At 40.4% G+C, this 22,880-nt stretch overlaps 2 protein-coding genes across 7 annotated transcripts in view; one reads left to right on the top strand and one right to left on the bottom strand.

The window, feature by feature from the left end:
* Positions 1–1,551: 1,551 nt before the first annotated feature.
* On the top strand, positions 1,552–12,101 carry SGO1 (shugoshin 1). 4 transcript variants are annotated; one of them, XM_080974793.1, is made up of 9 exons: positions 1,552–1,696; positions 3,986–4,134; positions 4,214–4,410; positions 5,168–5,272; positions 6,183–6,250; positions 7,339–7,502; positions 8,609–9,457; positions 11,443–11,623; positions 11,843–12,101. In XM_080974793.1, the coding sequence occupies exons 2-9, from the start codon at positions 3,993–3,995 to the stop codon at positions 11,982–11,984; spliced, it is 1,848 nt and encodes a 615-aa protein (XP_080830919.1). In that variant the 5' UTR covers positions 1,552–1,696; positions 3,986–3,992; the 3' UTR covers positions 11,985–12,101. The 4 variants fall into 4 exon arrangements, with proteins under 4 accessions (XP_080830919.1, XP_080830916.1, XP_080830918.1 ...); XM_080974790.1 differs by having other exon boundaries at positions 11,440–11,623; XM_080974792.1 differs by lacking the exon at positions 1,552–1,696 and adding an exon at positions 1,699–1,731 and having other exon boundaries at positions 11,440–11,623.
* Positions 12,102–12,907: 806 nt separating this feature from the next.
* Positions 12,908–22,880, bottom strand: part of KAT2B (lysine acetyltransferase 2B) — a 42,263-nt gene continuing 32,290 nt past the window's right edge. For 2 of the 3 annotated variants that reach the window (XM_080974671.1, XM_080974672.1), the window contains exons 12-18: positions 22,157–22,267; positions 19,461–19,604; positions 17,716–17,830; positions 16,464–16,500; positions 16,222–16,285; positions 16,051–16,135; positions 12,908–15,130 (exon numbers count right to left, since the gene is read on the bottom strand). In XM_080974671.1, the coding sequence (XP_080830797.1) occupies positions 14,937–15,130; positions 16,051–16,135; positions 16,222–16,285; positions 16,464–16,500; positions 17,716–17,830; positions 19,461–19,604; positions 22,157–22,267 (750 nt within the window). In that variant the 3' untranslated portion in view covers positions 12,908–14,936. The remainder of the gene's footprint in view (positions 15,131–16,050; positions 16,136–16,221; positions 16,286–16,463; positions 16,501–17,715; positions 17,831–19,460; positions 19,605–22,156; positions 22,268–22,880) is intronic. The other variant, XM_080974673.1, reaches the window with a different exon arrangement.

Below are 22,880 nucleotides of genomic sequence, written 5' to 3'. Positions count from 1 at the left end.
CAGTACCTATTTATCTACTTGCACTTTTGACATGCTTTCGAACTGCTAGGTTGGCAGGAGCAGGGACCGAGCAACAGGAGCTCACCCCATCGCGGGGATTTGAACCCACTGCACCACCCACGTCCCTCTGGCATGTTCTACTAGTGAGAGTAAATTTACCTCCAGCATAAGTTGAGTAACCTCCAGTTGCTCAGTCTCACGCCCTTGCCTGGGAGGATATCAGTGGGAACCACTGCTTGCCAACTGTCGCTATTTTGGGGGGAAGGAATTCCATCACATTCCAACAAACTTAGGCTGTGCAAATTAGGGTTGAGCAACTAACTCGCTTCCACAAAAGATCAGATTTTTTTGCAGCAAAGAGGAAGCAGTTGCATTGGAAAGTGTGGGCCAACACTTGCTTTGATGCAATGTTGTCCTCATCCTGCAAACGAATCAGAACAAATGCTTATTAAGCAGCCAATGTTGTCTAATCAAAACAGGATAAATACTCAATAAACAGGCCTTCTGGAGCACCCAAAATCAAACCTTCAACTACAGTGGTACCTCAGGTTAAGAACTTAATTCATTCTGGAGGTCTGTTTTTAACCTGAAACTGTTTTTAACCTGAAGCACCACTTTAGCTAATGGGGCCTCCTCCTGCTGTTGCGCTGCACAATTTCTGTTCTCATCCTGAAGCAAAGTTCTTAACCCGAGGTACTTTTTCTGGGTTAGCAGAGTCTGTAACCTGAAGCGTCTGTAACCTGAAGGGTATGTAACCCAAGGTAACACTGTAGTTAGCAGTAGTACTGTACTGTACTGTAATTCCTTAAGTACAAGTTGGGCAAGGACCAGGATCTCACATGCACACAAGGTGAGAAAACTATATACAGTACATTACTCTTGCACCAGTTTTCATATGTTGCAATAGCCTCGACCTCTTGCTAAATAACAGGAAAAAGAACAATGCAATAAGTTTTATCTCACAGCTAGAATAGCGATCAGCAGCCTCAGAAAGGCAACATACATTTTTTAAAATCTGACTGGGAAATACTTCGAGCTAATTCTGGAGTTTGCTTTTATCTGTTGAAATCTTTAAAAACAAATGTTATAAATGAGGGGGAGAGAATCTTGTTAAAGAGTATTTTTTAAAAACACCTCCTGAAATATATATATATATATATATATATATATATATATATATATAAAATTTCGTATAAATTATATTTTCCAGGACAGAGCTGCGGTCCTTTTCTAATTTGCACTCAATCACTCATTCTAGACCCAGCAACACAAGACTTTCGCAGAAGCAGAAAAGCAGCTCGCAACTGCAGCCCGCAACGCTCACCAGCCTACGCGTTTCGACTGGCGCAGCCGCGGGTCAATCAGAGCGCCGTGCCCGCCCCACTTTGCGGCGTTGAGGCCGGAGCGAAAGATGAAAACAAGGCTAGAGCTCCACCCACAGGTCCGTAGAAAGAAGGCGGAAACAAAAGAGGAGGAAATGCGCGATGACGAAACGACGCCGCCGCTCAGCTGGGAGCAAGTCGGCCAATCGGGAGGCGCCGCGGAGAATTTTGAACGAAGTCGTCGCCTGAAAGACACAGACACACACACAAAACCACCACCAACGGCTTTTGGGTCGTCGCGCGCACTCGGTCGCGCAGTTGAAGGCATCTGAGGGAAAAAGAACGAGGGCCGAGCGCGCGCCCCTCAGACGCAGGTTCGGCGGTACTTCTCTGTCCGTAATGGCGGCGGGTGGGTGCGAGGGAGTCCGGCTGAAGGGCTCCGTTTGCGGTTCTCCGTTCGGCGCCGGGTCGGGAGGGGGTAGGAAGAGAGAGATGAAGGATGGAAGCAGGGGGGAAATGGAGGCTCCCGCCATATACCTTACAAAGCGGAGCCCGAAACTGGAGAGGCCGTTTCTGCCGAGGGCGGCTGGCCTCTCGGGCTCTGACTGCTAAGAAACTGAAGGGGTCGGATCCGCGCTTAGTCGTGCTCTTGGAGCACACTTGGTTGAAAGGAGCGGCCGCTTAAAAGTGGCGCGGGTTGGGTGCGACCCAGACGGCCCAGCACTCGTCAGATAGGAGAATTGTGAAGTCGGAAGGGACCCTGAGGATCATCTAGTCCAACCCGCCCCCCTGCAACGCAGGAATAGGAAGCAGGACCGTTACGCGGCTGCGCATTGAAATCAAATCAGGCCAGGCCCAATAATGATAATAATAATAATAATATATACCCCTCCCATCTAGCTGGGTTTCCTGTGCCACTCTGCGGAACATTAAAAAGTGATAAAACATAAAGCATTAAAAACTTCCCTAAACAGGGTTGTCTGCAGATATCTTCTAAAAGTCACATAGTTGTTTATTTCCTTGGCATCTGATGGGAGGGCGGGAGCAACTACAGTGGTACCTCTGGATACGAACGGGATCCGTTCCGGAGCCCTGTTTGCATCTACAAGCAAACATAACTAGTGACGGCACATCTGCGCATGCGTGCGTCGCTTTTTGCCGCTTCTGCACATGCGTGTGACGGCGTTTTGAGCGTCTGTTCATGCGCAAGCGGCGAAACCCGGAAGTAACGTGCTCTGTTCCAGGTTGCCGCGGAGCGCAACTCGAACGCGCTCAACCCAAAGCATTTAATCCGAGGTATGACTGTACTGAGAAGGCCCTCTGCCTGTTTCCCTATAACCTCACTTCACAGTGAGGGAACTGCCAGAAGGCCCTTGGAGCTGGACCTCAGTGTCTGGGCTGAACGATGGGGGTGGAGATGCTCCTTCAGGTATGTAGGGCCAAAGCCATTTAGGGCTTTAAAGCTCAGCACCAACACATTGAATTGTGCTCAGAAACGTACTGGGAGCTAATGTAGGTCTTTCAAGACCGGTGTTATATGGTCTCGGCAGCCACTCCCAGTCACCAGTCTAGCTGCCGCATTCTGGATTAGTTGTAGTTTCTGGGTCACCTTCAAAGGTAGCCCCATGTAGAGCGCATTGCAGTAGTCCAAGCGGGAGATAACTAGAGCATGCACCACTCTAACAAGACAGTCTGCAGGCAGCTAGGGTCTCAGCCTGCATACCAGATGGAGCTGGTAGACAGCTGCCCTGGACACAGAATTGACCTGCGCCTCCGTGGACAGCTGTGAGTCCAAAACGACTCCCAGGCTGCAGACCAGGGAGTCCCCCGCACAAAGGTTCCAGGTTCAATCCATGGAATTGGATTTGATACTTGGGGGTGGTTTTTTTGGAGGAAGGGTATCTGAAGTTTGGAAAGAGTCTGCAGTGGATATAGTCTCCAGAAGCTCAATTCAGGGATGGATGATAATAATATTCCCCAGCCACTCTGGGAGGCTCCCAACAAAATATTAAAAACAATAAAACATCAAGCATTAAAAACTTCCCTAAACAGGGCTGCCTACAGATGTTTTCTAAAAGTCAGATAGTTGTTGATTTTAGTAAGTCAGATAGTTGTTTAATTTACTAATAACAAGTGCAGCGATTGTGCTCTGAAGGTTTTTCTTTATACACAGCTTGTTTGTAAAAGCAAAAACGTCTTAAGTGGTTAGGGTCTGATATCTCTTTTTCTATGCTTTTTTTTTTAAGCAGTGTGTGTATGGGAACACTGTTGCCCTACTGTATGCTGAAGGGAATGAGGGTGGAGGGAGGTTAATAAGAAATCTTATTAAGAAATATGTATTTTAAAATGGGTATTATTCCTAGGTGGTTTTGACCATCTTGTTTTAACAAGCTGTAGTTTGCAGTCTTTAAGACTACTGGTTCAAATTGAATAAGTATATTCTTTCAAAGTTATGATTTAAAATAATAGGCTTGCTCCAGTAAATAGGCCAGACATTACCTTTTCAGTACCATTTTATGATAAAAACAGATAGCTGATAGATTTTTGGGGGTGGGGGGTGTTAATATAAGATGGGACAAAGAGTTCATTTTTCTATATTGGTAAGAAAGCTTTTAAATAAATATTTGTTAAACTGTAATCAGTTGTTTTTGTATTTTTTTAAGGTGGAAAATGACTAGAGAAAGGTGCTTGAAAAAGTCATTTAAGGACAGCCTGGAAGATATAAAAGAACGAATGAAAGAAAGGCGAAATAAAAAATGGGCACAGTTGGGCAAAACCAAACAAGTCTTATCTGTCAACAGTAAAATTGCAAGTAAGTATTTTTTAATACTGTATTTTATTCAAGTTTTCCCAGAAACAGAAATTTTAGGAATTATTTCCATTTTTTCCAGGCAACTCATCTACACTGCTGAAAAGCTTTCAAACAAACAATCGAGCATTAGCTCTGGCTTTGGAAGAGGAGAAGAGCAAAATGAGGGAAGCACAAGATACAATCCTGTATTTAAAGAGAGAATATCAGAGTCTGAAATTTCAGGTGTTTGCCTTGCATAGAAAGCTGGCATTACAACAAGGAAAAGAGCATTCTGAGGTATTTTATCTTAATACATGTTGTACATATATAATGCCCAATTAAAATACAGGTGGCAATTGTTTTAGGAGTGTCCATTTGACATATGATTGCCGACGCATGGGTCCTTTTGGACCCAAAAGAGAGTAGGATGGGGTGAACTTATATGTGCTCCACCAATGCACGCAGGGCCCAGGAATAGAACATTTATTTATCACTTCAGACCAGAACCAGAAGGAGTTTTGAAGTTGCAAGAAGAATAAAACGCAATCTGTAAATAAATCCCTTAAAACGTTACAAATAATACTAAAAGTGTTTATCCAAAGAATTACCTAAAAGCACAAAATATCCACTTCAGCTGAAAACACAAATGACTACAAAAAGAAACCACATAAAGCCAGATCATTAGGGCTGCCCCAATGCCTAGAAAAAGAAATGGTATTTATTTTTCTGTTGCCAAAAAGATGACAAATGTTAGTGGCAGACAAGCTTGCAGGTGTAGAGCTTTTCATAATTGGGGACTATCGCAGAAAAGGCTTGTTCTCTTGTCACCCTACTGACATACTTTGCGTGGGGCACACAGATGAGGACCTCAGATGTCTTATTTCAAGGTTTGGGTTGGTTCATATGGGGAAGGGTAGTCCTTGAGAATGTAACCTGTGGTAGCAGATAACTTGTATAATAAACAAGAAATAGGAACCACTATTTCCTGTTCATTTTATTTCTAAACAAGCTCACTGTTGTAACTACATCAGTTAACTCTTTTTGTTTCTGTTAGACTAGATTAATGGCTTTGAAGGAGATTATTTCTAAAGTTGTTCAAGACCTACTCAATGCAACAAGTCTTCTTGGTTCAGCAAAAGATCAATATAACACAGCTCTTGTAAGTCATTCCCATCCTTATATTTGTATGTTACTTTCTGACTTTAGACTGTTATCAGTTCTGCATCCATTAAGATAATTGCTTAAATATTTTGCTGTTACTGTCCAGTAGTAACAGTACCGTATTTTTCGCCCCATTGGATGCACTTTTTCCCCTCCAAAAACGAAGGGGAAATCTGGGTGCATCCTATGGGGTGAATGCAGGCTTTCGCTGAAGCTTGGAGAGCGAGAGGGGTCGGTGCGCACCAACCCCCCTCGCTCTCCAGGCTTCAGGAAGACACCCGCAGCCTAGGCAGCCCTGTGGGAGTTCCCGCAGGGCTGTCTAGGCTGCGGATAGCAGCCTGCTTCCCGGAGCGCCGGGCGCCCCGAAAGCAGAGCGCCCGCGCTTCGGGAACACATCCACAGTCTAGGCAGCCCTGCGGGAGTTCCCGCAGGGCTCCCCACGCTGCGGATAGCAGCCTGCCGCCAGGCGCCCTGAAGCAGAGTGCGCCGGGCAGACATCCGCAGTGTGGGGAGCCCTGCGGGAGTTCCCTCAGGGCTCTCCACGCTGCGGATAGCAGCCCGGCGCACGGGGCGCCCTGAAGCAGAGCGCCCCTCGCGCCGGGCAGACATCCGCCAGCCCCACAAGCTCGGGGGACAGCGGGGAGGCGCAGCGCCGCCATCCCGCTGTTCCCCGACCTGGTTTTGGGGGAGAAATAAAGGAAAACATTTTTTCCTTTATTTCCCCCCCAAAAAACTAGGTGCGTCCTATGGAACGAAAAATACGGTAATCTTTTCTGTTACTGTCCAGTAGTCTGCCTCATAAGCTGCAGCTGGGAGCCACATTTTCATACATCTCACTTTTATTATGTGCTTCATGTATGGTCCATACAGCATAATGGTTTTCAGCATAATATCTTGAATTTTTACAGAACCAGACTCTCAGTGCCTCCAGTGCTGAAGAGTGTGATTCTAGCAATGTAAGAAGCCAAGATTCCTTGTAAGTATGCTTAATATATTTCATTTTCTGCCTGTTTTTTCCCTTCAAAACAAAATTAAGAAACTTGCATCAATAAAATATATTTTAGATTGTGTTTTATACACGCAGGTACACACACACACAATGCTAATTGAAAATGGTTTCTGTTTACTTCATTGATCACTTCCCCCTCCCCCCCCAAAAAAATGTTGCTGTGGGATAGAAAAAACAGTTTTCTCATGTCGACTGGTGGTTCTTGAATTTCAAGAGATCTCTAAAAAGCCTATATATTTGATTATGAAAACTATTTCATGAGTATATGTACTAAAGATTATAGTCCATGTTATTAGAGCACTGAGTCAAAATTATGTGATGAGGGCAACCCAAAAGTATTCAGGAAAGTATGCTAGAGTAGCATGAACCCACATATTCTGCAACCATATTTTCTCCATAATTAATCATCAGGGTTGGTTTGTGGGCTGGAGTTTTGATTGAGTGTGGGCCAATGAGTCAGGACCAAAGAGCAATCTGGCAAACCAGGAAGCAAAACCCAGGAGGCAAGTTCAAAGAGCAGGACCAGAAACACAAGGCTCACTCTTAACAAAGCACTACTGAGACAGGAAGCCCTCGTACATCCCTTCCTGACCAGGAGAAAGCAATGGTTAGCCTGCATGAGTGAAGCGAAATCTTGTTCCATGTTTCCCCAGAGAGGGTGGAGTTATGAAGATCACAACAGGAGGCATATTTTAGCAGTTTCTGACAGTGTTCTTTCTTTAGAACAACTGTACTTTACCATCAAGGACAGCACTTTTGAACAGGAATGTTTCTTAGAAAACGTGTTTTAATGCAGTTTTTAATTAAAACATTTTTTCCCTGTCCAAAGCCAATTTGAAGTTGAGAAAACTAACTGCCAAGTAGCTTTGTATTTCATTCTCAAGCGCATATTCCTGGAATATACCTTTGTTTACAAGAGTGAAGGTTCTCATTCAGTTTTAATTTAGGAAACCCTTAATTTTTCTTGTGGGGTGTGTGTACCAAAACTGCTGTATGAGAATCTGCTCTTAAAATAATTCAGTGAATTTCACCTCTCTCTCCCCCCCCCCCCTTAGGGCACATCTAAGGCATATCCTTTCTGTAGATGCAAGCAAGCAAGATAAAACATCTGGAACAGAATTAAAGGATAATACAGATACAAATTATTCAGATGTTGCAGCTGATTCTCAGCAAGATGTTATGACTGAAGATGTTTTTTCAACATCAAAGAAGGATACAGGTAGGTAATCCCGCATTTAAGATTCTAAACATGGGTCAAAGGCTTTACTATTAAAGAACCTTGGCTGGGTTCTAAAGAACCACTGCTGATTCTGCATACCTTATATTCTGTTTCTTAAACCAAGTGCTTCTTTCGAAGCTCAGTGGATTTTAAAAGCAGATTACAGTATTACTTGGAGGTTTGCTTATTGCAGTGGGAGCGAGGAGTATACCTTTCCTGTCTTAGGAACAACTAAAATAGCTGTTTGGATTCTGGTCACAGGTAGCAGCATAACATCAAAGAAGTTTCATAATCTTGTGCAAAGCTATTTCCTTGCTATGTGCCATAACTGCACTTTTTATGAAAGGTGTCCCTCTGCTGACAGAAGGCTCATTAATTTAGCAAAGCCTGCTGTCAGTGGAACAGGGATTGAGGCAATCTTCAGTGAGGCAGCCCCTCAGCCCAAGCTCTGAAGAGTCCCCCTGCCTCCAGAGCAGGTGGCAGTGGAGTTGGGGATGCTGGGGAAGATTCATTTACAATTGCCTTAATCTCTGTTCTGCTGACAGAAGACTCTATTTGGATCAAAGGTTTGACAGGGATATCAACTGTTTTGCAACCATAATGCATTTTTAATTAATAAGTCAAATTTGCTGCCTTTTATACTCAGGCATGAGACAGTGGGACATAAATGTACATATAGATTTGACATAATCATTTGGCATAATCAACCGATTCTCACAGGACTCAGTTCTGCAGTTCTCTTTCCCACTCTGCACAGCTTTGGCAAAGTACTTGTACTGAGGTGAAAATGACCTGATACAATTACCTTTGCTTGTGGAAACAGAGCAAGTTCACAGATTTCTGTTGTAATTCTCTATGCACAGGCATTATTGGTAAACGATGTCCACTTCTGCTGTATCAGTATTATAATTAATAAGAATAATAATGATTTTATTCTTATAACTGTTCGTTATAACTCTTCAATCTGATGGACCAATCTGCCAAACCTTACTAAACCATATTTAGCATCTAATTTTTTTCTGTGCTATTCTAGTAACTACTTAAAGCTTTAATGTATGTATTTTTAAGCTTGCCTGCAGAATTGACACATTATTTTAAATTACCAGGTTGGCAAAGTAGTTCCCACTGTCATATGGAGTATCAGAACAGAAATGAAGAGAACATGCAATTTGAAAGTAGCTTACTAAAAAATGTATCTATCCGTCGTCACTACTCCAGGATCAAAACTCAGAATTCATTTGATGTATCTGATGGTAGCAGTCCGGACGTGCTTGAACAGATAACAGAATGTTGCCAACAAGATGAACCTGGCCCTGAGTCAGGCTTGGTGAAAAATAATGAACAATATGAAGAAACTTACATTTCTCAAGAGAAACATAAGATAAACACAGACAAAACTTTGGAGCAGCCTAATATGTTACCTGAATCAAATAACCCAACAGCAGCCCCCAAACAAACTGATTTTAAAATTGTTGGAGGTTCTCAAAAACACAAAGAGAGAGACCAGAAAAGAAAGTTGGAAACAAAAACTAGATCCAGGACAAGGTCCAGAAAAGAGAGAAGCCATAATAGGAAGTGCTGTTCCAAAGAAAAAACAGATAGATCAACTGGTTCCAATGATGCTTATGATTTTGTTTTTGAGGAGTGTGTCCATATCACACCTTTCCGACAAAACAAAGTTGAAGAGAATAACGTCCAAGAAAAAAATAATAGAGAAGAATCAGAAACTTCTTGTAACGAATCATTTGCTTCAGAAGAGGACTCTGATGATAGTCAGTATGTGCCTTGCATGAAAAAATCCAGGAAAAGCTTAGAATGCACAAGTGATGGCAGCCCAAGACACACAAGGCAACAATCAAAGAACGCTGTGAATGAACAGCAAGGCAGTAGTCCTGAGGGGAAAAACAGGAATACTAAAAAATCTGATGATTCTGCAAATAAGGAAAATGTTGAAAGTAAGTTATAATTCTGTTTTGAAAAAATCTGTATGTGAATAAGCATAGATATACCGACAGTTAACTCTGAAAAGTTTGGAAATCTAAATTTGATCGAACACAATAGGATTTCTCTTTCTTTGGCTGCAAAAAGGATAAATTTAATTTGCACAAGTGGAATGCCACAACTGGATATTTCCTGTAGTTTTTCTTCTACTTTAGAATTGCCAGGAAGAGGTCTAACTAGACCAGCGGTTTTCAACCTTCTTAAGTCCATGGCTCCCTTCATCAACCACATTCTTTCTGTGGCTCCACTGTGGAAGCCACTTACACTGGGATTGTTACAGGATGCACATAAGTGGGGATTTTCTCATTCTCCCCCCAGCCCTTTTTGGCACCATTTTTGGTGCACATGTAAGTGGGAGAGCACATGCAGACTGGAACCCAAGCAATGCCACTTCTTTGCGGGGCTGAGTTGACGTACCCCACCTGGCAACCCGTGTCTTCCTTCCCTGAAATTAGCATGCACATAATGGGGGGTGGGACAGAGAGGGCAATACCAGATTAAGATCAGAAGCAGAAATATTTTGTCATTATGGGGAAGGAAACCACGAAACACAGCATAGGACACACATTCAGACATGCTCCTTTCCTGCAACATTCTCCCTGTCCACATAAAGCTGGGTGACTGTTAAGGAGGGGGGTTTGCTGGTGGGGGGGGAGAGAGGGGGGAGGGATTTTGGAGGTAGGAGTGAGAAACAGAAGACACTCCTAATTTTCAGGGTTATTTATAAATCCCTCAGAACACACATCTAAGCACACACATCATCAAGCTACTTTGCTGTTTTCTTGCATTTCTCATGCCCTCTGTGTAAAACTATGGAACTGTTAGTTACTGAAGCTGGGGAGGATTTTTGTTGGGGGAGATTCTAAGAAGATAAACAGTCATGCAAAAGTGTCTCCACTTTATTTGCCACTTTTATTTCAGGAAGATAATGAGCTGCAAGTTAAATCTGCCGGTTCCCCTAAACGTTCCCCAGAAAGAAAGACATAATTCAGGAAGATATGGGCTGCAAGTTAATGAAAGAATGGCCCCCAGGGCTCCACTAAATGTTCCTCAAGTCCATGGTGCCACAGCACACTGGTGGAAAACCAATGAACTAGACACAAACATGCTCATGTTCTTACATTTTGTCTCCCAATAAAGAGCACTCACCCTCTGGAGCTTCCCAGAGGGAGAAAGAAATAGCCATATTCCTTTTCCTGATTGATTTGCACATCATAAGCTGTTAAAAAATGACTAAAAGGAAACACATAATTTGCACACATTTTAGTCTTATAACCTGTATAAGGTGGGAAAGCAGCCTGTGGGCCAGATCCTCAATTCCCCCACCTCCCACAGGCAAACTTTGAAAGTTCAAAGGATTTCCTGGTAACCACCGATCACCCTTTGAACTCCCATTTGCAGGCATGGTTTGAAATCAATTGTAACTGCAAATGGAATTTCAAAGGGACTCAGTGGCAGTCAATAGGCATTGTCTGCAAGCCTTGGCTGCACTATGGAGTTCCTGACAAGGAAATTCTTAGTGTAACTGATTCTAGTGTGATCCCAGGAGATCACAAAGATTCTTCCTTTGAAGCTGCATCCTTACCTGCCCCATGCATAATGTCAGGCTGGCATGGTTTGGTGAATATGGCCTCATGGACTGAATTGCTACAGCCCAACCCTACAAACGTTTTTTAAAAGGTTTAGACAACTCGTGGGCCATGGCTTAAAAGATTAGTGCAGATTTTATATGCCTGTGGCAGTGGTTTTCCAGCAAGAGCCAAGTCTGGTTTTATCATGAATATTGGTTGTTGTCATCTTAAAAATTGAATAAACTTAACATTCTGCAGAATTCAGAGCTTTACCAATATTAAGGTGGTGTTTGGAGCCGCAGGAAAAGGGGTTTGTTTAAAGCTTATTCATTGCTGTCACTACCATTTAAACATTTTCCCCCCAGCAGATAAACCATCTAGGGCTCTTCAAAAATGCCATCCCTGTTTCGGTGATATTACCAATTTCGAATCAACTTCTATCCAAACTAGAGTTTCTCACCCACTGATGAGTACTGGAATAAAAGGTACTCCTCGAAAGAAACGTAGATGTACTGATCGTGTGAGCTATAAGGAACCAAGTCTCAGCAGGTCAGTATATTTGTTTCTAAATGGATATGCACCAGTTTCTTTCAGAAATTTGTTGTATAATTTAGTTTTTAGAAATTTGTTGTATTAGTTTAGAAATAAATTTTGAATATAAAATCCAACCTTGCTTTATGAATCTGACTTGCTTATGAATTTAGTTATGAGGCAAAGTAAGAATTACATGAATGCTTTCAAAACTAATGTACTATTTTGCTTTGATAGGAAGCTCAGAAGAGGAGACCCTTTTACAGATAACATCTTTCTGGATTCTCCAATTTTTAAACAGAAAAAGAGCCGCATGTGTAATTCTCTTAAAAAGAAATCACTGCCCAGATCTAATGTGATATTTGAATGCGTTGGTTGATTTTAATAACATTTTTAGGGAACAAACCCTTTAACTTGACAACTTAAGTAGTTGTATTGATATAAAGGTAAAGTGTATTTGCTGAAATATCATTACTGGAAAATCTCAACTATGTACATAAAACAGCTTTTAGATTTTAACACACCCTGGCTCAACAACACACATACAATTGGAATTTATGTAATATATAAACAACTAGATTTTATATTAAAAATTGTAAACATCAAATTTGTTGATGTATTTAGTGTCTTTTTCTAGTTTCTTGTTACACAGGAAATGGAAATTTCTTTTTGCTTGAAATGTAGATTAATGTAATTCTACTTTTATAGCGAATCTTCAGATTACAGATTTAACTGTTGAAAGTCTTTGTAGTGTTTTCTAAATGATCATCTTGAAATAAAATGTGTCAATGTTTTTGAAAAAGATAGCTATTTTAGTTTGCTATCTCAGTAGTGCTATTGTTCCAGCATCCATTCCGTTGTGTTTGTTCCGATGTTTCACTTTAACTGCATAAGGAAAGTAGCACAGCTATCTTAAAAAGATTCCAAGGTGCATTCTTACGCAGTTACTTGGAAGTAAACCCTACTGAACACAATGATTCTGAGTAAACATGAATAAGCTTACCCTCTGGCTGTCCTCAATCTACAAGTAGGTTCCAAGGGGTGAATTGGAATGCTCAATTTATAAGCCAACATTTTTTTGTGCACTTCATGTGTGTAGACATGAAGTACTGAACATGTAATGAAGATAGTTTCTTTTGGTAATAGTTGCACTCTTTTCAATTCAGATCTATTCTTGGGGTGGGGGGGGGGGACCCTCAATGGGTCCACAGGAAAACGGAGTAACTACATGGAATAGCATAGTGTTTGGTTCTTACCATCTGAAAGTGATGGTACAATTGTCAGAAAGTCTATTCACACAAGTTAAATATTTCAGAGGTTTTTTATATGCAAAGTACGAAATAGCACACAAGATTAATTTTATACATATAATTTAAAACCATTTTATACCAGAACAATAAATAATTTTACAAATGTAGAATTTCACTTAAAGCATTTTTAAAACACATCGTACTATATAGCTTTATTGCACAATATCTATGAAAATAATCTTTAAATTAGAAACCAAATGTTCTCAATATAGAAGAGACTCTAATTTCAAGACAATAAGAATCTTTGAAAATAACACTTTCACAGGATATCAAGCTTAAGAGGTGATTTTGTTGGCCCAGTTTACAAAATAATTGAAAATTACTGCTTAAATACTCTAACACACAGCTGCATCATTGTACCTTAAATACAAAGCCAAATAAATTGATTTTTATATAAAGCACTAAGGCATTTATATGTTACCATTTTGACTTAATTTTGTACCATTACGTAGCAAGGGTAATCTAGTCTTAGAATAAACACTACCATAGCCATTTTGAAAATAAATTTCTCTTGTAATTCTGTTTGGCAATTTTTTTACATCAGTTTTGCTAGTGAAATATTTCAGCGCATATAAAAACAATGAAACTAGTTCTTGAATGCCTTTGTATAAATTAGGAGAAAGAAATAAAATGAATAAATTTACTTTCTTGGGTGTTGCAGAATTGCTGCCTGCTCACATTCAAACAACTGAATGGCAAGTGAATATTTCCTTCCCTCACCTACATGAATGAAAGTGTAACTCCAATATTTAATGTAATGAGTAGGTAAAATACAGAAGTAATGATCAATAATGTTCTAGCAATACTTCGGTTGAAAATCAGTTTAATGTAACCAAAAGAATCCCTATAAACACTGGGAGAGGTGGGTGTGCTCAAAACTACTTTTATGGGGACGTTCATGAAACCTTTGAAAGTATCAACAGTATTGATCTAGAAAGTGTTGAATACAAGAATTAAATAATTTGTGGTAGCAGCTAGAGAGGAGACATTCCCATTGGGTAAGTATAGTAAAGGAAGATCATATGGGCTTGTCAAATGCACATGTAAATCTGCATGTGCTTTGGTTTCATATGTATGTCAGTCACATCTGGTCAGTGGTGGATCTTCATGCTCTGGCACCGGGGGGGGGGGGGGGGGGCAGGGTGTGCTGCGCACAGGGCGCAGGCAGCCAGGGTGGCACCCCACTGGGATTGCACCACCAGGGGCGGTGCATTTCCTCTGCCAGTGCACCTGGTGAAATCTAGTGTTAGCCTATGTGTGTGAAAATCAAGACTATCTCTTTTCACCCAAGTACTGCAGGACCAAGTGTGACTTTAAGGGAAGAATGGCTTTTCAGGGATAAAGGTATGTAAAAACTTATGCAGACAAAGCATTTGCTGGATTAGGGCATAAAGGTAGAAATGGTTATCGTTTATCTGAATTAAGCTTTTGCTGGCACTACAAAAGTTTTAAAAAGTGGTTTGTGACTACCACAGATTTTTTTGGAAGTGACCTAACACAGTCAAAGTCAGATGATGCTACATATTTAGATTTTCTTTGCAAACTCTAATATTAAAGAATCAAATTCACAGAGGAAGTTTGAACCTACTGGGGTTTTTGTATCTTAGAGGATTTCTCTTTCTTTCATAGCACCTTCTTAGTTGAGTGTTTCATTAAAATATATATAAAACTCATTTCCCCCTTCATTAGCATCTTTTGTAAAAAATAAAAAGCTATTTTACAATTTGATACTGCATTACATTAAGCTTAAACATTCACTGCTTGGAAAAATTTCCCTTTTCAAATCCCCAAACAGTTTGTGCAATACTTCTAATAAAAATGTATTATTGAATACACTGCAAAAGGGCATGCAAGTGTACATTTAAAAAGACTTTAATAAAATAAACTCTTCTATATTACATGTTTTAAAAGTGCTAGTAAATAAAATGTTTTTTTAAAACATAAATTTCAATTCTAGTCAAAGATCAACTGCATATTCTGCTCTTAAATTAGGCATCTTGATTGCATGAGAGAAGGACTGATTACTTGTCAATTAACCCAGCTTCTTTAATTTTTGTGTAGAAGAATTTCTCCAATATATTGGCACACTTGTAGTATTCACTTTCAGGAGGGTTGTACTCTCTGCAGTTAGTAAAGACTCGCTGCAGATCTGCCATGAATAACTTCTTGGACACGTAGTACCTGTTCTTCAGTCGCTCACTCATTGTTTTCAGATCTGTATAAAAACAAAAATCAAGTCTTGTTCCAACAATATTAATATATCCTGGACTTGATTTTTTTTACTATTGTCATCCTCCCCACCCTGTGCTTCTTTAGTGAAAAGGTCCTGTTTCAAAAGTGCCCTTACAGACCTCCTAATTCCTATTTTAAAATGTACACGCTGAAAATAGGCTGGTGGTGAGAGCTCTTTCCCCCATTTTTATTTTAAACCTTGGCCTATGGTGATGACCAGACTACAGTTGGAATCATTCCAGCAAATATGAATTATGAGAAATGGGGGGACACAGTGGCCAGAGTTGTGATATGACTGCCACTATGGGCTACAGTTTGAAAAGTATATAAAAAAACACACCATCATGGTAAGTGCCCCCCCACCAGCCAGACCTGCAGCTCCCATCCCCTGAAATTAAATCATCTGGGTCGATGAAAATCTCAGTAGTGAAAACTTGTAATTATTTGGAGGGTAGGGCAAAGGTGTCACTGTAAGCTATACAGAAAACACTTTTCTACTATCCAAAGTTCTGTTACTACAAGTAATTTCCACTTACACAGAAGGACTAGGGTAGTCTTTATCTTAAGGGAAAGGTTTGATCCCTGGTATCTGCAGGTAGAGGTGGGAATATCCCTGTTTAAAATCCTGGAGAGCCACTGCCAGTAGGTGAAGATAATACTGAACTAGAGAGACAAATGTTCTGACTCAGTATATGGCAGCTTCCTTTTGTACCATAAATGCAAGAACTGCTGCACTGTTGCAGTGCACTGCAAGAAACTACAGGCGTTTGTGCAAGATTTCATGGAGCAGTATAAATAAACTTCCCCCCTCTCTTACTCTTGGTTTCTGGGAGCAAAGCCTATATACTCAATTTGCTTCTGGTTCATTGAATGCTCTACTTTTTAAAAAGTTGATGGCCTTACCCATGGGGAACCTTATAACTTCATAATATCCAGGAGCTTCTGTTCTCTTCACTGGTTCCATGAATGGCCAAGCGCTTTGATGGCTCTGGTAGATGGGAGAAAATACACTCATGTAACAACGCTCCATAGCGGAAAAGGTTTTCAAAATATTTACAGAAAATGAATGCTCACCTTGACCTGCTGCAGAATGTTTTTTAGTGTGCTGTAAAGTTGATCTGGATCTTTGGGTTCTTTACTTGAAAAAAAAGAAAAGTAGACAAGATTAAAATGTATGATTTGTTCAGTTGCGTAATGCTCTTTAATTAATAAAAAGCAATCGGCCACAAATTAAAAATGTACTTTAGTTACTTAGCAATTGTGCAACACATATCAATGCTTCACAGGCTTTCTTCATTGTCAAAAACAACGCTTACCCTTTTTCTTTACTGCTTGGTTTCCAGCCAGTATCTCCTATATAGCAAACAAAAGTGAAGCATTTAAGAATAAATTACATTAGATTACAAAGTTGGTATGGCCCTATCATAGAATTATATTGCATCCTTACTGAAATACCAATCAAAAGTAACAGCTACAGTAATTCCAAGTCCACCCAGTTTGCTTTAGTCAGCACTCAAATATTCAATTATATGTTCAAGTATGTCTAAGTAGGATAAACCACAAAATCCTGTGGACCGCCCCGAGATCTTTTGAAGGGCAGTATACAAATCTGATGAAGAAATGTTTTTTTAAAAAACTGACTAATTTATCTATTCATCCTACTTTAGTAAAAATAATCTAATCCTACATGCCCAATGCTGCCCCCTCCCCAGGCTATGTGGCAAACCGCTTTTGAAACTGAGAGGACTTTCAAACACAGTTTGGAGTATGTCATGGGGTTCTGCTATTCAAAGGTGGGGAGAGTAACAACTGCAATTCTATTCAGTTATTTAGGAGTATGTCCCATCGCACTAATTTATTCAGGTGCAAATCCCAAAGGACAGCATCCATTGCTGCTTTCTGCAAGCTGTAGCCCGTGTCTATTTAGAGACCTTTCTTGAATTCTTCCCAACCTCCTGAAAAAGGTTTTTAGGGGGGCGTATGGGGACTGCAGCGTAGAGGAAGGGGCAGGAGCTGCTTGCTCTGTTGCAGAAGCAGGCTTCGTGTGTAACTGGATGCTTGCTAACAATCCCATGTGGATTTTCTTTACAGAATTGAGCTGCACTCTGTGGGACCTACTTCTGAGTAGGTTTAGGACTGCACTGAAAATCTGTAGAGGCAATGATCATTTTGCGCAGCGGTTCCTGACAGAGGCAGAGCACACATAAGCCCACCCCCTTTTCTGGCCACTTCCGCATTGCAACAATGTGCACATTGTGCATATACTGGAGAAGCATAAAACAGTCATTGCCTGCACTAGATAGCGGAACACAAAAAATCTGATGGAGAAAAGCACTGGCTGTACAGTACGGCATAAAAGCCTGTGGCTACAAAAATAAACCCAACATGTGCATATAACATCACAGAGCCTCAGATTCAAATATAATCAACTACTTTTAATGCATTATTTCAAAAGTGGTATAGAATTGTTATGAACAACTAGAAGCAAGTCACTTCAACAAAAGAAAACCCAATATTCTCAAGTTTAAACTGAAAAAGAATGAACCCAATGATAACTGATGTACATACTAATTCCGGGGATGCTTTCTATGGGAATCTGCCGTACACCATCTTTGAAACAAGAAAGGCCGGGATAAACTTTCCGAATCTGAGCTTGCTTCCTTTCGATCAACTTTTTAATAATCTGCAATGAAAGTAACATGGAAATTATACTTTTGGGGTGAAGGAAGTAGGTACTGCACCAACAGGCATAGATGAGTAAAGGGGTATGAGAGGTGCTTACGATTTCTATGGATCTAGGTGGCCTCACACATTAGGAGCAGGGTTGAGACACATCACCGTCTGCAGTGTGATGCTTATCCATGCTCTACTGAAAGCACACTTGTTGCACAAAACCAGTCGCCTCCAGCTAAAGATGAACCACAACTAGGGACTTCACTTAGGTGTGTTTATACATCTCAACTTTCTTCCATCATGGAACTCAAGGTGGCAAGCATGTGGTTCCCAGGTAGTCTCCCATCACTCAACCTCTGACCATGCTACGGGACACTGGCATTAGAGGACTTTTGTACATCAAATTAAAAACAGGTTACACTGTCAGATTAAAAATTACGTAAGAATGTTCCGCTTTTCATTTTAAAAGCTGCTCTTTTATTGCTACGAGTCAGCCTTTGGTGGTAGGCCTACCTGGTCCATGGAGCCACTATGCTAGGCATGGCTAACCTCTGCCCCTGCCTCAAAGACCCCTGAGAATTTGGTGGTTGCGGGGCCACAAAAAAACCCTTCACCCTCCCTCACCAACAGCACGGGGGCTCTGTTGTTGAAAGATGGAGCACTTGGCATAGGCTTCTGTTGCTGGGATGGGTGGAGAGTTGTCCTGAGATTGCCAATTGGGGGTCATGGGTTCAAATCCCACTCCTGCCATTATTTTTGTATATGTGCTAAAGTAGAGTGGACGGTTTTTCATCACAAACTTTTTTGACCGCTGCTATGTGGCTCTCATGAGAGGTCCCCAGAAGGAAACGCTGGTTGAAAAAAGGTTAGCCACCCCTGTTCTACATTATATGCTGTGAACAGGCAGAGCAACCCTATCCATGCTTACTCAGAAGGAAATCCCATTGTGCACAATCGAGCTTACTCCCAGGAAAGTGTGCATAGGATTGGAGCCTTAAATAGAAAACAATATTTATAAACAGTGGGGGGGGGGGTTCTTGTCAAAAATTCGAGTAAAACCTTTTTATTTGTCCAGGCTTTTTGAATTACTGTATTTTTTTTACCTGGCTAAATTATTTTATTCTTCTCACTTTTCATCAGTCTCATTCTGAGAGCACTGCAGGGGCTGACAGTGACCCAACAGGATCAAATTTGAGCTACTGGGGCCAATTCAGGGTGGAATATAATTCAACAAATAAATAAATGTTGCTGTATTTTTGTATAGTTGATCTGTGTTGTTTTAATGTTGTATAGCAGATAAAAAAAATCTCTTGAATGAAGGTGCAATTTATATATTCTTCTGATAAAGTAAGGCTGGCTTGTAACACAGTGAGAAGAAAACCCACATTTGTCAACCAAATTGCCAAATTAACACTTCACTACTTTCCATTTCTAACAAATATCGTTCCATACATCAATTTTTTTTGCCTGCAATAAAAGAAATGTTTTCCCATTTCCAAAGCTACTCAGAACAAGCCCCTCTGTCAAAGTTGTACAAGAAACCTTATCTCTAAGAAATACTTGCGGGGCAGGTACTAGTAATTTGTGTTTTAAAAAATAATAAAAGAAAATAAACATTTGGTTTACATATTTTTTTTTACCTCTTTCTGCTTCTTAATGATGACTGAGAATTCAGTGTAAGGGATCCTTGGGTTTAGTTCACATCCCATTAAAGTTGCTCCTTCATAATCCTTTATATAGCCAACGTATTTTGCTTTTGGTACTTTTATGTCTTTTGAAAACCCCTAAGGGAAAGAAGAGCCATTGTCAATGTGCTTTCTTCACCTGCTTTCCAGCAGCCTTCTGGAACCACTGTGAGGTTCGTCCGTCGTTGTCCCCACCCCCCACCCCTGTGGAAGCACAGAGTGACCTTTTGCCTTGTGGGCTTTCAAACCACAACTCTGCAGCCCAGATGAACCCAGATGAATACATAGTTCACCAACTTACACACTACTGAAATACACATATGCCTGCAGTCACACTATATACCACAGGGCCCCTTTTAGATTGAGTTCACTATCTACCTCAGATTTTCAAAGTTGCCCTGCAAGCTACATAGGGCCTCAGGAAGACCTCAAAAAGGAAACAATGAAAGAAACCCAAATGGCATATAGATGTTCCAAAAACCTGTGCAATAAAATTAAAGGGGAAAGATCCCTGATGGAACTTCAGTAGATGTGGATATGGTGCCTACGACTGACACTTCTACAAGGAAGGAGAGGTGAGTAAGTTGAGCGCCCAAAGGCAGAGACAAAAATCCTGCACTGGTTCAGCTGCCCTCTAGATTTTTTGAAATGGAATGCATTAACTGCTACTCTCATGTGCATATTCTTGACATATGCTTTGAAGAATTAGAGTATATATCCAGTCCCTGTTTGGAGGAAGGAGAGCGGTCACTCAACACATTTTTTTTCAATGTAACAGCATGATTTCAACAGGGAAGTTTGGCATTAGGTCATCATTCTACTGCATAAGAGCAAGCATGATACCCTTTTAAAAATGTAAATGCCCTGCAAATTGTGGATGAGATGGGGTATTGCTTGTTAACAACATTGGCCTAAGGCTGTAACCCTATACATTAATTATCTGGGATTGAATTCAGTGGAATATACTTCCAGGTAGATATACTGTACACAGGATTGTGCGGTAAATTAAATGTGTGTTTGGGAAATTCGTTCAAAATACAGAATGCTCAGGAGTCCTCCCGAGACCTACCCCCCAATGAGAAAGGAAAGAAAATAAGAAAAAGATCAACAAAAGATAAAGTAAAGGGCAGGTATAAACAAGAAGAAGACCTGCAGAAGGGACATGGAAAAGATTTAAGAGCTTCGGACATAAGAGCACCAGGTTGATGGATTAGATAGACGAGAAAGGACTGACAAAACCCGAGACCAGGAAGAAGAGACGATGGATGAAGATTGGAAGAAAGTTTCAAAATTTATTTAGAAAAGTATTGTAAAATTAATGAGTATTAGAAAAATGTTGGAATGAAATTATTTGGCTTCAGCAGAAATGTCAAAAAGAATTATGAAAGAATATATAAGAAAACTTATATATACCAAACTTTTTTAACCCTAAGTTTTAAGTTTTAGGGTTTTTTAGGTAAGATAAGGTTAAAATAGATGAAGGTAATTTAAATGACAGAATATTGTGAAAGATGGAAAGGATTTGCCGAGATAATTAATAACTAGAATACAAAAAAGGGAGGTGTGAGGAGGTCGTTGAAATAAGTTAATGAAAGTTAAGGATTTGGGAATATTAGATTTGTTTTTTAATTGTTTGTTTATTTTTGTTTTTTGATTTAGATGTATTGTGTGTTCTGTTATTTATTTATTTTTTGACATTGGTTTTTATTGATCTGTATTGTTTAATTGTTATGTTTATCCACTTCTTTCTTTCTTTCTTTTTTCCTTCTCTTGTCTTTTCTTTCTTTTTTCTTTCTAACTTTAAAATTCTCAATAAACATCATTTAAAAAAAAATAAAATACAGAATGCTCCATTAATAATGTTCTCTGCCATTTCTTAGAAAACCTACTTATTAACAATATTTCTAATCGGACCTAACAAAAATGTTTGCAGGACACTTTACAAAATATTAGGAACACAGGAATAAAATAATTCTGTGGAACAGGAAAAAATGCAAAATGTGCAACTATGTGATAGCAACAGTACAATCTCCAGTTAATTCTGGAGCTAATTCCTGTTAATCCTCCAGTTAATAGCTGGTGGGACACAAATTTCTTCCTCCCAGTTGTCTTTTGAGAAGCAGGTGAAAACATACAGGTCTCTGAGGGAAGTGTATCCCATAATTCTGTGGCTGCCACAAAAAAAAAAAAAAAATCCTGGCAGATTACAACCTTAACCTCCTTAGAGAATGAAGTCCAATTTATGGCTCTGGCTATAGGAGGAGAACATAAACGCCACTTCATCTGCATAATAGTGGCTTCTTTAGGATGATTTTCCATCGCCACCCAGTGGTGTCTAGTACTGGTTACTAATTGACTGTTCCCTACCAGTCCCAGATACCCTGTTGGGTGTATGGGACTGGTGCTAAAACTTTATTGAGTGCAGAAGAGTCACATGATAGCTACACTAGACAATAAAGCTCATGAATGGCTTTAGGAAGCAGGCAAAGCATGGGTTTACATGCACCACTCTTCAGATTCAAGGAATAACATTGTTTTCCGCTCAAACATTTGGTCACCGTCCACCTGAAAGACTTCTCCATCTTTGCAAACCATTCTTAAAATTTCAGTCCCTCGCACAGGATTAAAAGCACTGTCTCAGGGCTACTCACTTGCTTCTTGAAGTAGCCAATTGCATATTCATCTGCATATGTGAGGAAGTTGAGAATATTGTGCTTAATGTGGTACTCCTTCAGGTGATTCATTAGGTGAGTTCCATATCCCTGCACAGAAATTAGTAGGACAATTTATTTTCTGCGAAATGCAACAATCAAAGAAACATTGGCACACCAGGAATGCTTTGTGGGCGCCAGCATAACATGCTTCCTACTTCCAGGGCGAAGGGTTGCTGATTTTCCCTTTGCAACTTCACATGTACACTGAATTCTGCCTCAGAGCCCAGCCTCTCGAGAAGCTTCAGGGTAGAAGCTCTCAGGCCCTGCAATGGGAAGGGAAGTTTAAATGTTCTGCTGTGTGTGCCAAGTCTGCACAAAGGCCTTTGGGCCCCAGACTGAATATTTAGACCTGGAATAAACTACCATAATATAAATTATTATTATTATTACCCTGTTCTGCTGGCAGAAGCCAGTGCAAGGACTCCCGCTAGTTCAATAGGGCCTTCCCTGCTCTCAGAACTGATGGAAGGATCTCCTCAGCACTACACTGAAATCCATCCTAAAAGTTTTTCCTGTGTGTTCAAAGTGCATCACATATATTATTTCAGTAATCATTTCAAAAGAAGCTACCCCCATATTTCTGGTGGAGGCTGAGACTGACAGAATAGCGATTTCATGGCTAAAGTCGAAATTACAACCAGGGATTTTCCAGTTTTGCAGT

Source organism: Podarcis pityusensis (genome assembly GCF_964106645.2).
Source record: "Podarcis pityusensis genome assembly, chromosome: 12".
NCBI classification, from domain to species: Eukaryota; Metazoa; Chordata; class Lepidosauria; order Squamata; family Lacertidae; genus Podarcis; species Podarcis pityusensis.
This window is presented reverse-complemented; position numbering and strand designations above follow the sequence as displayed.